Genomic DNA, 15,891 nt, shown 5'->3' with positions numbered 1-15,891 from the left:
CCTAAAAGATAATGGATTTAGAGAAAATACAGGAACATACTATTTTACCCAAGCCAAGACATTAAAAAAAACAGGTTGGAGGAGGTTGCTTTTTTTTAAGTTACATTAAAAAAGAAACAGAATTTCATACTCAAAGTACTGATACAAGGTGAAAATAGCCATAGGTTCGTGATAATGAGGGATGATGGAACCACTGTCAGGAATAGACAGGGCAAGATCTTGTCTGCACCTCTTCGATTAACCCTTTTGGTGCTCCTGTCCCAGGCAGGAAACTAGACTGAGAAGGCACTCTTCTAAAGCCCTTCTTACAAATCCTTGCCCCAGCCATGGTTTGGCACCACAGAGTCTTGCAGAAAATAGGCATTTGACTAATGTTTGCTACCTAACTGAAGTTTAAAGAAGGTGGTTGATAACATAGCTTCGATAGGCATGAAATCATGAGCAAACAGTAATGACAGTACTAATAATGATAATGACAAGAATCACAATAGTAATTGAGAGTTTAATATATGTAGTTATTGCTCTAAATGCATGTATTAACTCATTTATCTTCGTTAACTTTATTTTTCAAATAATGAAACCATAGAGGTTAGTAATCTGCTCAAGGACAGAGAGCTAGGTAGTGGCAAAGCTAGGATTTGAACCCAGAAGCTTGTGATATTAATCACTATGCTATTCAGACAAGTCCTGAAACTGTGTATCCTCCAGATGTGATACTTTAAAGGATCCCATTTCATATGTAATTTCCTTTGTTGAATATTTGGAAAATAAATTATATGTTTTAAAAAGTATTCACACTTATTTCAGAATAGAAAACTAATAATCCTATTTTATTTTCTCTTCAATAAAATGTATATATTTGCTTTAGATTTACCTCCAGTCTTCCTTGAGCATAACCCAGGAGCAGCAGATTGGCTCTGTCTTTCTCAGAAGAAATGGGGGCCCAAGGCCAAGCATCATCACTGACCAGTGGCCACCAGCAAACAACTATATCTTGAACACAATTGATAGCTAGACGACGCTGTGTTGTCCTGTTTACTGGGCCAGGGATTTCATAATAGGAAATCTAATGGTTAAAAAAAAAAAAAAAAGCAGACAAGGATCATTTTTAAAATGCAAAATCCTCAAAGTATTGCAAAAATTAAAGCATCTGTAAATGTAGATAAATGCAAGTAAATATGCATGTTAAACATGTGCTTAAGGAGGTGTCAGAATTTACCAAATTCTTTTGACACATATATAAAAAAGACATATGTTCAAAATTCTCCCCATTTTTAGCAGAGGAAAGGAAAAGGAGAAATGTGAGTTAGGGAGGAATTGGCCGTAGCAATCCCAATCAATACCAAAATGTACAGTCATGGTTGCTTGACAGCATCGACCTACACACAGGATTTAAGACCGGCTATATTAAATGACAAGTTCAGTACTGCTGACCAAGAGTGTCTGACTACTGTTTAAGACATAACATGTTAACAATGACTGAATGACTGACAACAATAAAAGGAAAAACAACTTGAGGCAAATATCACTTTAAAGAATATATGAGACATATACACAAAAATTCTGCATAAAGGGATAAGTCACAGCATCATGCTGCATAAAAGTTTATGCAGCTTCTGAGAATTATGCTTTTCTTTCTTAGGACGGATTTGTAGAATTTATTATTCAAACTATGTTATTTTGGAACATGGTTATTTGAAAACATAAGCACGGCACCATCTGGGTGACACATGCCAAGGAAATATAGATTGCACCGTATTTCTGCTTAAGGAATTAATGGAAGGTTGATAGCTTGGAAGCCAAAAAAAAAAAAAAAAAACTATCTTGCCATTGCTGGTCAGCAATAATCGAACCACTTTCTGGGGATTAAGCGCATGGCTAAGCCTACTGGACCAGACACTAGCAAAGGGCAGGGGGTCTTCTTATCAGAGAAATGCTTCTGGAGCCAGTCTCACTACATGACAGATTGCTTTCATATTCCTGTCTGCAAGGCAACAAAGGATGGCAGTAATGCGATAATGCCAGAGTGCAATGGGTGTTAAGAACCCGTTGCATTTATGTATTGTATTTAGTAAATAATCAGGCTCATCCAAATTGTGATCTCACCACTCAACCAAGGCCATTAAATCAAGGTTAATGCTTTAATAATCCTCTGCCATTTTTTTTTAATATGGTCAAAAGGAACCCTTTTCTATTTGCATGCCCATAATATTATTGACCTCTTCATCCTCTGAATGCACATCAAAAGGAACTGAAATCAAAGTAATTACCAATGTTGTTCTCTCATGGTAAACATTTAACTCCTTGCACTGTCCCTGTCCCTTCACTGTTAAATAAATTGAATTGGATTTTTAAAATGTAGACAGGAAAACTTGTTAAAGGTCAACACTTTCAGGATATTTCCCCTACATTTTTCTTTGCCAAGACTGTTTCAATCTAAAAGAATTAAATTATGGTACAGCTGTAAAGAAAAGCAGAATTATAGTACTCTACACTATTTCCTTGTTTTAAAATCCAAATGTGCAATGACAGACAACACAGATATACTTTATGCTTTGAAGTGCAAATTCTTATATTTAAGCTCTCAATATCACTATTTTAACTAGCTATCTTCTTAAGAGAAATACCACAATGGAATTGCTAAGTCCTTAAAAATATACCTACATTATTTTGATGTCCTACCTGCCATGTAAACATGTTACTTAAGAATTTCTAGATGAGAGCTGGCACTTTCAATCCTCACATAATGCAAATCATACATGTTATCTGAAATTTCATGTTTGCTATGAGTATTAATGGCATCAGTGTTCTATCACGATGGTCAAGAGGGCAAGTGAAATGAGTAAGTTTCTTAAAACATCCTTCCAATGGACAAATGGCAGTTTTTACTAAGTATTTAAATAACTATATTTAAAATACTGAACCAGAAAATGAAATCCATGGGTTTTCCAAAGAGAAGCAGGCTACTTCTCTAATGTAAAGAAATGACATGGAGTGCTCATGGAGTGCTTAATTTCTCAAAGCTAAAGGCAGAATGAATAAACAAATAAGTAACTCCCTTACTCAAGGTATAGGGCCCATATACTCGGTCTATTTTTCACATCTTTTCATCAGAAAAGATGACATCCTGACAGTTTTCTCTGCTCTCATTAACGGGAGCTAATATCCTTCAGCTGAGAAGACTTTGCCAAATTATCCACCACACCTAAGATGGAGAAACTAGTCATACAAAATTTTATATAAATGCATTAAAAACAGTTACTTTAACAGTTTGAGGTAATGCATACTGGTGCATTTTAAAGACCAGTATTAGTAAATAAACAACATTTTAAGTAAATCTACAGTTAGCCATTCTGGAAAATAATATCCCATTAAGAATGCTAAACCAATTTTTTTCACTAAACAAAATATAATATATGAATACCACTGATTTTCAGTTTAAAAGAATCAATATATACAAAGTGTTATAGAAGCTCCACAAAGTCGGCAGACAAAACCAAATTTTAGTTTATTACCACAATGAAACACTTATTTAATGTATTTTATCCCATGTTAAAAATCTTTTTTATAAGAGTAGATTTTTCCACTAAATAAAATTAAATCCTCCCATACCACCACCACCTCAGTCACAATAAGAAATAATGCAAAAGGGCAAAAGGTTAGGTTAAATACTACTTTTCAAACACACACACAAAGTTGACTTTTAAGAATCTTTGCCCTTGTTACAGATACTCTAGGTATGGTGTAAGTGTGCATCTTGTTTAAGTAAGCTGCATATCAGCCCCGTTCCCAGTGAACTGTCTCAAATCCACGTCACAGAGGCTGGATCAATCTTGCAAACACAAGTCATTGCTGAAAAGAGGCCTTGAACTGAAACAGCCTGGAAAATGTATTAGATACTCATCCTACCAGAGAGTATGCCTTCCAAGCAGTTAAAATGTAATGTGGCAAAACTTAAATTAAATACATCATTTAAAATAAAAGTCCTGCCTTAACAGATGTAAGGTCCCTGATACAAGGAAACAAATTACCTGGAGTTACTGAAGGGAGAGATACTAACACAGGAAGGAGATTTCTTTTTGCATTTTTCTCCACAGTTAGAGTTGGGTGTGGGGGCTGGGGGAGTCTTCCCACTCTTCGTTTATTACACATTTCTATTAACCTTTGAAAGTGCCTTCTTCTCTCTTTCTTTTCTTGTGAAATGGAAGCCAGAGCAGCCATCCTTGCCTAGAAGGATGATACGGGGTCTTAGGGGAAAATGAGAATGGTGTATATACTACCACTAGCAAGAAAACCATTTTCGAATGTGTAACTGGTCTCTATTATCTGTCTCTGACTTCCCTAAGTACTATATAAATTACTCCAAGCATGCCACTGTTAGACCCCCATAATGAGAGTAAAAAAAAGAAAACTCTGGATGGCCACTGTTTCTAGTTGATCAAGCTTAATCCTATAATAACTCTGGTTTTTCTGAAATCCGGAATCATTCAATAAAAACAAGCATAACATCAACTCATGTGATACTCTAGCATACCTTAATAATTAACAATATGACTATATAAAATGAAATCTCTACCTTATAATCCAAGGCTGAGAGTTTTTCCAGTCTTTTGTTTATATCAGGAGAACCCATCTTCTTGGTAAACTGAATAAAACATAGTTTGTTTTGTGCCAAAAATGATAAGATGATAAAGCTGTCTGTGAGAAGAGCTTAAAAAAAAAGATTTGATAATACTATCAAATACTGAGTTAGAATAAAATAATAAAGAATTAACAGTTTCTTCCACTGAAATGTTACAAAAAACTATTTTCAGAAGATAAATGAATATTAATTGAAATAACTAAAGTCTCCTAAATACCATTATGACATTTTACAAAGATAGTAAAGATACTGGGAATAAACAACAATCATCAATCTAATCATGCATCGATTTGATACTTTTTCTTTTTTCCTGAGACCATTTCAATATACACTGATGTTTGGGGACAACCTCCAAATGAGATGTATTTGGAATAGAGCTAAGAAAAGCATAAAATAAAGACCGTTTCACATCTGAATGTAAACATAAAAACATTTACTTTTATTTGTGCTTAGCCTTTAATCCTGTGTTTATATGATATAAACCATCTGAGAATAAATTGGATTTATTAAGGGATACAGATCAGTGTTCTCCACCAATTTTTTAAAAAAATTTTCATCAATGAATCTTCTTTCTGAGGGTATACTAGTTGAATGAAATAAAGCATATTATATCCAATATGCACAGTATATAAAATAATATTTGATAATGAAGAGTAGCAAAAATATTTCTACAGCTTTATTTTTAAAGCACACAGGTAAATAATTAATATTCATAGGTTACATAAAGGGCCATTAATGTTATAAAAATTGTTGATAAAAACATACAGTAGGAATTTGAGAAATGTTTAATATTGTTCCCAGCATAAAGAAATTATTGAATGTTTTATATATTTTTCTTTACTTCCATATCCTGACTGTGCAAGCAGTAACCAACAGTATATCTACACAATTACAGGAGAATCTGGAGAACTGCCAAGAAATCACATTGTTATCATGGTCTCATGAGAGTGTATCATTTGTGGTATAAATAAAAGAAACAAGTGAAAAAAGATATCTCAGCGACATGAATAGTGTTGGAAGTCTCCTTTTAATTCTTATGGAGGAGAATCAATATGACAAAATCATCACAGCCACTATTTTATTTGCAGTGTCAATGAAGGGGTCAATTATTAGACATATGAAAATGGAACCTCTTCCATAGGGAAGCTTCCTTAGCACCATGATCCTATAAGGAAAAGGAAATGGCACACTTATAACCCTAACCCCAGCTTTCATTATCAGGTATATGGCTAATGATAGCCATCCTGCAGAGTGCTTTTCTCTATGAAATTGTGTCTGATTTATTCAGAGATAGCTAGTGAGCACACACAGCAGAAGGAAGGTTTCTGTAATCTAACCTCTGTCCTTTCCATTAGATCACACTTTCCTTTGATTATTCAATTTAAGATACTGACAATTTTCAATCTCTAATGATAATGCAATCTGTTTCTTAGACTATTTTTTTACCTTGAATTAAACAACATAATCTTAAAACTTTAGGAGTCAGCACACTGTAGTGCAAAGAAAATGGGCTTTGCAGCCAGAACCTGGGTTCAAATCTCAACCCAGTCATTTTTGGGCTAGTCCTTAATATCTCATTGGTGGTCATGTTCCTTAGTATTACAGCTTCAATTTCCTTATCCATAAAATGGAAATAACTATACCTTAGAAGGAATCGTTTTTTTAATTAAATGACATACATAGGTTAGCACAGCATAGAGCCTTTTAGGGATTAATAAATGTCAGTACCCTACTTTTTCAATTACTGGCTTAAAGTCTTTTTTTATGTGCTTTGTAGCAATTATGTACTGATTGTGGTATCACTTAATGGGATTCAGATTTATCTAGTATATTTGGCATTGATTTTTGATATTTATAAATACTGCCCAGGGCTTCCCTGGTGGCGCAGTGGTTGAGAATCTGCCTGCCAATGCAGGGGACACGGGTTCGAGCCCTGGTCTGGGAAGATCCCACATGCCGCGGAGCAACTAGGCCCGTGAGCCACACCTACTGAGTCTGCGCGTCTGGAGCCTGTGCTCCGCAACAAGAGAGGCCGCGATGGTGAGAGGCCCGCGCACCGCGATGAAGAGTGGCCCCCGCTTGCCGCAACTAGAGAAAGCCCTCGCACAGAAACGAAGAGCCAAAAAATAAATAAATAAATAAATAAAATTTTTTAAAAAAGTTAAAAAAAATAATAATAAATAAATAAATAAATAAATAAATACTGCCCAACTCTCTCAAAAGTTAGTATTCACAGACTTTGGTAACAGAGAATCTTCCTAACAGCCAAAGCACAGGTTTTGTTTTTGCTTTTTTTTTTTTTACTGGTGGCTGTGTTGACAAATTTGGGTTATTTATTATTCAAAATTCATGTGAAAATGAAAAATATTTGAAATGTCAACACACCAAAAAAAAATAAACCTCTTTTGAAAATACGTTCACATTTTTTTAAGCAAAGAGTGAAAAATACTCAAGGATATGAGCCTAACACTTGACAAAAACTTTGATATTAAATATTAGTCAAAACTTGTATGGGTCCCAGGGGTTGTAACTGTGCTATTACAAGCAATTACTTGTGTTTTCAAGTCCCCAGTGGTAATAATTAGTCTACCTGTTGACACACTATTTCTCCTGCCCCACTGTTAATGTAGGCAATTGATTTGCACATGGGGGTAATTACCATCACTGATGGTGTCTGAGATGAGCTTCCCCACCAGGCTTCTGTCAATCACCACTTTCTCCAGCTGCGGCCCGGAAAGGCTTAAGGACACCAGCACACCTGAACCAAAGAGAAGCTAAAACCAGGGAAAGGGGGAGAGGGGGAGGGAGATATACTGAGAATTAGAATCTTTTAAAAATCTCTCCCCAAATGCACAACTTATACAGATATTTACATGTGCATCTACACCATGGAATTATAAAGAGCTTTTCTTCTTCGAAAAACAATCACAGACATTCTGAGTAAAAAGATACAGGTGGTTAAATGATGCAACACAATAAGGGCACTGATTAGTGCTATATGCAGAAACTGAATTTAGTCCATGTTTATTAGAAGTGTAATCTTCTAAATACTTAGAAAATAACCGTGTGGAAAAAACTGCTTTGCACTGCATTCAGAAATGTGATGTGTCTTAAACTGAAATGTTTTCAAAGATTACTATTTATATCAGAAATTAAAAGATTTCTTAAGCTTTGAATAATCAATGCTACACATTAAATAGAGAAAAGATGCCATCATTACAATATTAACAGCAAGTATTACAATTTATTTGGAATTTAAACCTCACTTCTACAAATAAAGATCTTGTCTAAAATATTAAAATACATGTAAATCAAAGCAATTAAAGTAAAATGTTAAAATTCACAAATAAATACCACATACCAGAAATAGCTTCTCAAGGAGAGATACAGTAAAGTATGCAGGCTTTATTAATATTAGCGTTCACCCAACCACCCAACAGAAGATGTCTGGATATCACCATTATGGTTTTATACTGCTCCTTTCCATTTGTGGCAGCATAATTCATTCATCTCCAAATGTTTAAAACTTCTGAAAGGACTATGCATATGTGTATGCTTGTTATCTATGAGATTATGAAATATCAACATTGGAAGAAATTGTTTCACCTTCAGGGCAGCAGACTCAAAGCAGATGAATCATGGAATAGCATATGGTATAGAAAGAAAAAAACCAATTGTCAGTAAACTAATCATGAACATGCCAGCCAAACCCAAAGACAACTATGATTTTAAACAAAACAGGGGACTTCCCCACCTACCTAAGCATCATGTCCCAGCTAGAGAGGATGATTCTGTGACAAGACATATTGTGACATGTGTGAGAGATGAGCAGCATCAGGGACCAGGTTAATAAAAAAAAGAAGACCATTACTCCCCTATGGTCTAACAGATTCCAGGCACATGAATCAGAAAAGAAACTGAAGGGTCCCACATGACTTAATGAATTGTCCATTTCATGTTAATGCCCCCAAAGGGGGCAGAGGGCAGGGGAAAGGAGAATTTAATCAACTTTATTGGTCTGGGAGACTAATACAAGAAGGCACATTTGTTCCAAGAATTTCAAAATACTTCACAAATTAATTAATCTCTACTGAATTATGAATTACATCCAGCCCTGCCATATACCTTGATGACAAACACTGATAGTTCCCTTTTAGGGAATTCCCCCATAACAATATAACATATTATATTATATTATATAACATAATATATAATAATATAATGTGGTCTTTACTCCCTACATTCTCCCTTCTCAGGGAATTTTAGGGTCATCTTTCATATCTAGTTCTCCCCCTTGTAATAGCTTTTTTCTCCCTTCCTCATTTATTCAAAGCACCTCAAATATCTGTCCTTTTCTATTTATTTTTATCTACTAAAACTTTATACCTATACTCTTAAGCACCTCTTTCCTCATTATCCACTGATTACTAGCTCCTTATGGATACTAGCAAGGCCACTTTTATCTTTGTATCTTCAGTGCCTAGAACAATGCCAGGCACATAGGAGGTGCTAACTAAATGTTTAGAGAAAGAATCATAATTAACATCATAGGATCAAATAGTTCATAGTTAGAAGGAAACCTGGTCTAATCTTCCACTCCCACATGACATGGAAGTTCCTCTGCAGCATCCCTACAAGCATCCTTCAAGCATCCAGCCCACGCTTGAAAACTGCCAGTGACCAGAAGCTTATTACCTTACAGGAAATCTGTTCTACCACTGGAAAGTTCTAATCAATTTAAAGATCATTCTTTCATTTTTTTCATTCAACAGAAACTGAATGTTGATTATATGCCAAACACTAAACTAAATTTAGTGACTCAAAAGTGAATCAAATATAACCCTTAAAATAGGTTAAATATAGGTTAGTAGAGAGAGGTAGGGATATAAGCAAGTAAGTGTAATAAAGTGTTACTGGTCCGATTATAAGAATACATACTGGGTAGACTTGGGGGACTGAGAAGAGGTGGCAATGCTTGAGCTTGAGGTAAAGGCTAACACCGCCTTCTAAGAACTTCTACAGTAGCCCCAGTTTCTCTTCAATAGTGCTCTTTTTAAATATTAAAAGATAATAACATAGTGGTTAAGAACATGGACTCAAATCAAAATGAAATCAGCACTGGCTCTACCTCTTACTAGCTGTGTGACCTTGAGGGAGTTACTTAACTTCTGTAACTTCATTTCCTCCTCTGAGATGAGATATAATAATATCTACTTCATACGATGAGGATTAAATTACTATTTACAAACAGTATTTAGAGTAATGTCTGGCACATAGTAAATGTCTGTAATTATAATTATTGTTATTATTCAAACATTACTCATATGTTTTCACTATACCATTTACCATCTCTGAACACATTCCTCTTTTTTAAAATCTTGTGCCCAGACTGGGCTCAATGTTAGATATGGAACACTAGACTCCAGGTGAGTTATAACCACTACAATCTTTTGTCACCTTTCCTATTTGCTCTGACTTAACAAGGATACTGTCTCCAAGATATGTGCAAGTTCCTTCAGGACTATGGAATTTAATTTGTCCAAGTCCCAAATTTGTTGTTATTTTGTGCTCTCACCACAATTATCATGAACTAACCCTCATCTCCTAATAGAAATTGCTTTTTCTATGTATGAGCACTTGTTATGTTATAAAATTACTTCTAAAAGACCACTTTTGTCGGATGGAGATGGAAAGTGCACCTGTGATAGTACGTAAAAGAGGGAACTTAAGCTGGAAAGGATTTGAAGGGGAAGTGTCAAGGCGTAGCAGAAAAGCATACATACATCAGTAGATAACTGATATACACATGGAGATAGGAGCAGTGATTTGGGGACTGTGGATCCTGCCCACTGAGCTTGGGCATTCCTTCAGAATCTTTCTCAAAGGATGAGTGCAGCCACTAATGCATTCACTCATTCATTCCACAAATGAATATTTAGTATTTTGTATGAGCCAGGCCCTGTTCTAGGTGCTGAAGATACAGCATTGAACAAAACAGACAATGCCCTTGCCCTACCTCCGTTCAGAGAGCTTGCATTTGAGTGTGGACACAGAGAACAAAAAATAGTTTTAAAATAATGTCAGAAAGCAATAAGAACTACAGAGAAAAATAAAGCACAATACGGATGGAGGCTTTAGGAGGATGCTGTTTTAAGTAAATGACTAATAAAGAAGTATAAAGGCCTCTCTGAGGAGATGACATTTGAGTACAGATCCTAATGAAGTGAAAGAACAAGTGATATGATTATTTGGAGAAAGGGAGTTTGAGGCAGAGAACAGCAAATGCAAAAACTCTGAGGTTAGAATGTGCCTGGGACAACTGAGGAAAGGTAGGCCAGAGTGGCTTGTGGGGAGTGAGTGAGAGGGATAGTCAGAGGATGAAATTAGCGAGGTAGTCAGGGGCCAGGTTACACTGCACGTTTCTGATGAGAAGCCATAGGGTTTTAAGCAGCAGAGAATTATAATTTATGTTTTAAAGAGGGATCAGGGCAAGAGTAAAAGCAGGGAGACCATTAGGAGGCTATTGCAGTGGTCCGGGTGAGAGAAGATGACGGCTTGAACTAGAATGGCAATGCTAGAGGAAACAGTATGTCGATAGATTTGAGACATTTTAAAGGGGACTTGCTGAAGAATTGGATGTGGCATACAAGAGAAAAACTCAAAGGTTTTTGGGCTGAGCAACTACGTTTACCGAGATAGGAAACACTTGAGGAGAAGTAAATTTAGCTTGGGGGAATCGAGGGTTTGGTGTGGACATGTTAAGTTTAAGGTGTCTATGGACATATAAGTAGAGACATCAAGTAGTCTGAAGTTCAGGGTGAAGTGGTGGCTGGAGATTATATTTGGGAGTCATCAACAATGTAAAGGTAGTGTTTAAAGTTATGGAACTGAATAAGCTCTCCTTAAAAAATGAGTGGAGAGATCATAAGGGTGGGGCCCTAATCTAATTTGACTGGTGTCCTTATAAGAGGAAGAGACACAAGAGGGCTCTCTCTTTCCATGTGCACACACAGAGAAAAGGCCATATGGCAACGAAGTAAGAAGATGGCTGTTTACAAGTAAGGCAGAGAGGCCTCATCAGAAACCAACCCTCACAACACCTTGGCCTTAGACTTCTAGCTTCTAGAACTGTGAGAAAATAAATTTCTGTTGCTTAAGAAGAAAAAAAGAAGTGGAAAGAGAGAAAGAGGTCCAAGGTCTGAGCTCTGGGACATTCCAATCTTTAGAGGTGTTAAAAGATCAGGTTAGGGCTTCCCTGGTGGCGCAGTGGTTGAGAGTCTGCCTGCCAATGCAGGGGACACGGGTTCGAGCCCTGGTCTGGGAAGATCCCACATGCCGCGGAGCAACTGGGCCCGTGAGCCACAATTACTGAGCCTGCGCGTCTGGAGCCTGTGCCCCGCAACAAGAGAGGCCGCGACAGTGAGAGGCCTGCGCACCGCGATGAAGAGTGGTCCCCGCGTGCCACAGCTAGAGAAAGCCCTCGCACAGAAACGAAGACCCAACACAGCCATAAGTAAATAAATAAATAAATAAAAGAACGTGAATTTCTTTAAAAAAAAAAAGATCAGGTTAGTCCTCTATTGACACCTAGTGTGGGTACTCATTAGGATCAAGGTATGTCCATCATTTCAGATTTCCAAATGTCTTGTGTCCTAGAAGTATCCCTAACACCAGATTTTGGAATAAGAAGGTATAAACAAATTAATAAATTAATTAATGCATTTTTATAAAACAACCTGTGGGGAAGCATAAGGTTTCCAAGTACTGGTGCCAAAGATATTCCTGGATATAGTAATGGCGATAACCAGAATTAGGGGGGGGAAAAAAAGTCTGAATCTCAGGAAAAGAATATTCTAGCCCAGACAGGAAAGTATCTCCACCTGTTTCCCCAAAAAGTTAGTTCTTAAGCTCTCCAAAATGGAAAAAGCCTATGTAAGATTTGGCAGGACAAGAAGGAAAAAGGGCACCAAGATACTGTCCTACTCCACTACAAGGAACTGGAGAATTCAACAGCTCAGAAAATGAAAAAGAGCAGACAAAGAAGCAAAGGGAGACACCTCCAGAGCACATCTGAGTTTGAGAAGAGATCCACAGGGTGAATAAATGAGAGAGCCCATGGGATTTCCCAACATTGTTCCAATTTTAATGTCATTCCTTGTGCAGAAGATGACTAAGGCAAAATAGGAACTGAAACTTTTCCTTTTCTCTGATACCCTGTCAGACAGGAAGTATCTTCCTTGCTAGTTCTGCTCTGACCATGTTTCTTCCTATTGCTTTTATAATTTTTTCCTTCTCATTTTCTTCAATAAGCTCATAACCAGAGAGGTGTGCTTTCTCTTTAAGAAACTAAGAAATGATTCCCATGATATTCAGATGGTTCTTCAAATTGGTTTCTCTTAACCTTATGTTGAGTACTTAATTAGAAGTGAAATGGAACTGGGAAAGGAAAGAGAAAATTTTACCAGATGACATCATTAAGCAAAACAAAACTTAAGCAACCACAAGAATCCACAAGAATCCGAGTTTCATTCACTCAGTAGATCAAAAATATGCGAGTGCCTCCTATATATGCCAAGTATACAGACGGGGATACATTGGTGAATGATGCAGGCATGTATTGGTAGACTATGCGTAGAATACGGCGGAAAATCTCATCTCAGAGAAGTGGAGATTTTGGTTAAGACAGATGACTGCTTCCTAGAAGAGGCAGTTTAGTAGCCATAAAGAAGAGAAATATTACATCATACATCATGTATTGACCGATACATCATGGTCTCAAGTATTGAAGAACTGGTGCAGTAAATAACTGTGAATGAGCTATTTTATAATGGTGATCGCAGCAATTTAATTGAATTCAGTATTCTCATTGGCTAAGGAAACTCCCCCCCAGATCATGTGATTATTATCACATCTGGGGAGAAGTGAAAAGTAAAGGCATGCAGGATCAGTACTAGAAATCAACACTGGGTGATAGGTTCAATCCATCATTTGAGAGGTAAGTCATGGACAGGCAGCCAAGACTGATCCCATGAAATCATCAGGAGACGTGGGAGACAGCAGGTGCTAAACACTACAATCCAGAGAGGCAACAAAGTATTATGACCCTTGGAGTGAATTCTAGGGTTGAAGCAAATATTTAAAGTATCAATATTATAAACCATTCCTCTGGAGGTCCAGTGAATTTGCATCAGGCTGAGACCCAATACCTCCCTCAACCCTGCCCCCAATCCAATCCATGGGATAAATTCTGGAGAAACTCAGAACTATAGACAGACAAACAATTCTACATTGAGGAAATCTATAATGAAAGGTAGGGTCACTGATCATTTTAACAGATAACCTGCTGGAAGAGAGAAAACATGTTTTCTGTAATTTATTCCTTCATTCAGCAAACATTATTGAGTATACAGGGAAATCATGCCTGACTAATCCATTAAAGTAGAGAGACAAAAGTGAATGTAGTTAAGACAAGAATAAGAAAAAAAATTTAATTGACTCACTATAGGGAATTGACTAAGGAAAAGAAACAAAAGGACAAGAAACAAACATATATTCTTTTCTAGATAGAGAAGTGCTAACAATGGGGTTTCCTAAAGATTTCTGTGATGTTATTCAACATATGGAGCAGATACATTCCTGGAAATTTGCCTGCTAAATCTATTTCAAATTACAAAATCTCATCTTCTCACTTATTCTCAGTATAAAATGAGTGATGCTACATTTTAATCCCTAATGTAATTTTAAATCCAGCTCTTTTATATATATGTATATATATAAAATAATTATGTAAAATAAGTGATTGTTCTTAGAAAATACAATATTTTATGAAATTCACAAAAGAACATGGTACAAAGGTAAATCTTGTATTTGCCAGTAGTTTTAAGGATCTAAAGGATAAAAACAGTGGTAAGAAATGAACAGGACAGCACATTACTTTTGTACAAAATCTTATAATTTACAGGACTTTAATACACACCATCTCTATAATTCATATGAAATGCCAGTACAACTCTGGTACATAGTAAGTACGTAAGTTAAAAAATAATAGTAACAAGGTTAATCCTCATACTAATTCACAATCAGAAGGGTAAAGCAACTAACTGAATGTCTCATAATTAGTGGAGAAGTAGAGACCAAGACATAGGACAAATCCTATGTCCCCCCCAACCGGCCCGCTTAGGAACTAATATCCTTTAACTCTCACTCAGTTGATTTCCATGCAGTAGCCCATCGGGTTTTCTTCTCTCCAGCTCCTTCTTCAACCTAAACCAGCTTCCCTCTAAACCAGTGGTTCTCAAGTGTGGGGATGATTCTGGCCAGCAGGTGACATTTGGCAATGTCTGGAGACACTGTGGTTGTTGCACCTGTGTATGTTAGCCAGTTCCATGGAGGCTCACCTGAACAAAGCACCTGTAAACGAGTTGCTGTGGAAGCAAAGGTGTTTTCCATGTCTCCAACAAGCAGATGATTTGGAAGCTTCTCAAAATCTAATCAACACTTTTCTCATAAAGAAAAGGTAACAAATGAGGACCAGGTCAGATATTTTAAATGGAGTGGTGGGCAGTGCACAGTTCAGATCAGAGCCTGGAGGAAGCCTGTACCAAATGCCTGTAACTCTGTTCAGGGATATGACTCTGATAACTAATGCCAGTTGTCAAGAAAGAAAAAGCCCAAGGGCAAGTCAGAGCCCTAACCATAGCCTGATAGAAATATCCTGTAAGAACACCTCCTTGCTTTTGTTCTAATTCTCGGCTAACCAATCAGCCTTCTTATCTATAATTTAATCCCTTGAGTAATTCATCCATCAGGTGGGGGGCACTGAAGCTATGAATATATATCTGATAACCCAGGAGTTCAGAGTAAAGAGGAGAGGGCTTAGAATTAGGCCTTGAGGAACCCTAACATTCAAGGACAGGGGAAAGAAGCATAGGCCTGAAAAGGACACAGAGAAGAATGCTGGAGAGGTAGGAAGAAAATTAGAAGAGCAAAGTGTCATCAAGAACTAAAAGAAAAAAGTATTTCAAGAACACTGGAGTGGTCAGTAGTGTTGAATCCTCCTGTGTATTTAAGATGATGCTTTAAAAAAAAAGTCTATTGGATTTAGTGATACAGAGGGTTTTTTGTAATCTCAGTGTAAAAGGTTTTCAGTGTAATCATGAGAAAAGTATAGCTGAAGTTGGTTAAATGCTGAGTGAGCAATAGAGAAATGGAGACTCCAAACAGAAATTCTTTTGAGAAATTTGATTCTG

At 36.7% G+C, this 15,891-nt stretch overlaps 1 protein-coding gene across 1 annotated transcript in view; it reads right to left on the bottom strand.

The window, feature by feature from the left end:
* The window catches only part of WDPCP (WD repeat containing planar cell polarity effector), a 360,469-nt gene that overhangs the window by 207,584 nt on the left and 136,994 nt on the right, over positions 1 to 15,891 (bottom strand). Inside the window, exons 8-10 of the mRNA XM_028168397.2 lie at positions 7,302 to 7,416; positions 4,577 to 4,710; positions 875 to 1,066 (exon numbers count right to left, since the gene is read on the bottom strand). Of these exons, the coding sequence (XP_028024198.2) occupies positions 875 to 1,066; positions 4,577 to 4,710; positions 7,302 to 7,416 (441 nt within the window). The remainder of the gene's footprint in view (positions 1 to 874; positions 1,067 to 4,576; positions 4,711 to 7,301; positions 7,417 to 15,891) is intronic.

The sequence above is a fragment of the Balaenoptera acutorostrata genome, chromosome 12 (assembly GCF_949987535.1).
Source record: "Balaenoptera acutorostrata chromosome 12, mBalAcu1.1, whole genome shotgun sequence".
NCBI classification, from domain to species: Eukaryota; Metazoa; Chordata; class Mammalia; order Artiodactyla; family Balaenopteridae; genus Balaenoptera; species Balaenoptera acutorostrata.
The sequence above is the reverse complement of the archived record's forward strand: the minus strand, read 5'-3'. Positions and strand labels throughout refer to the sequence as shown.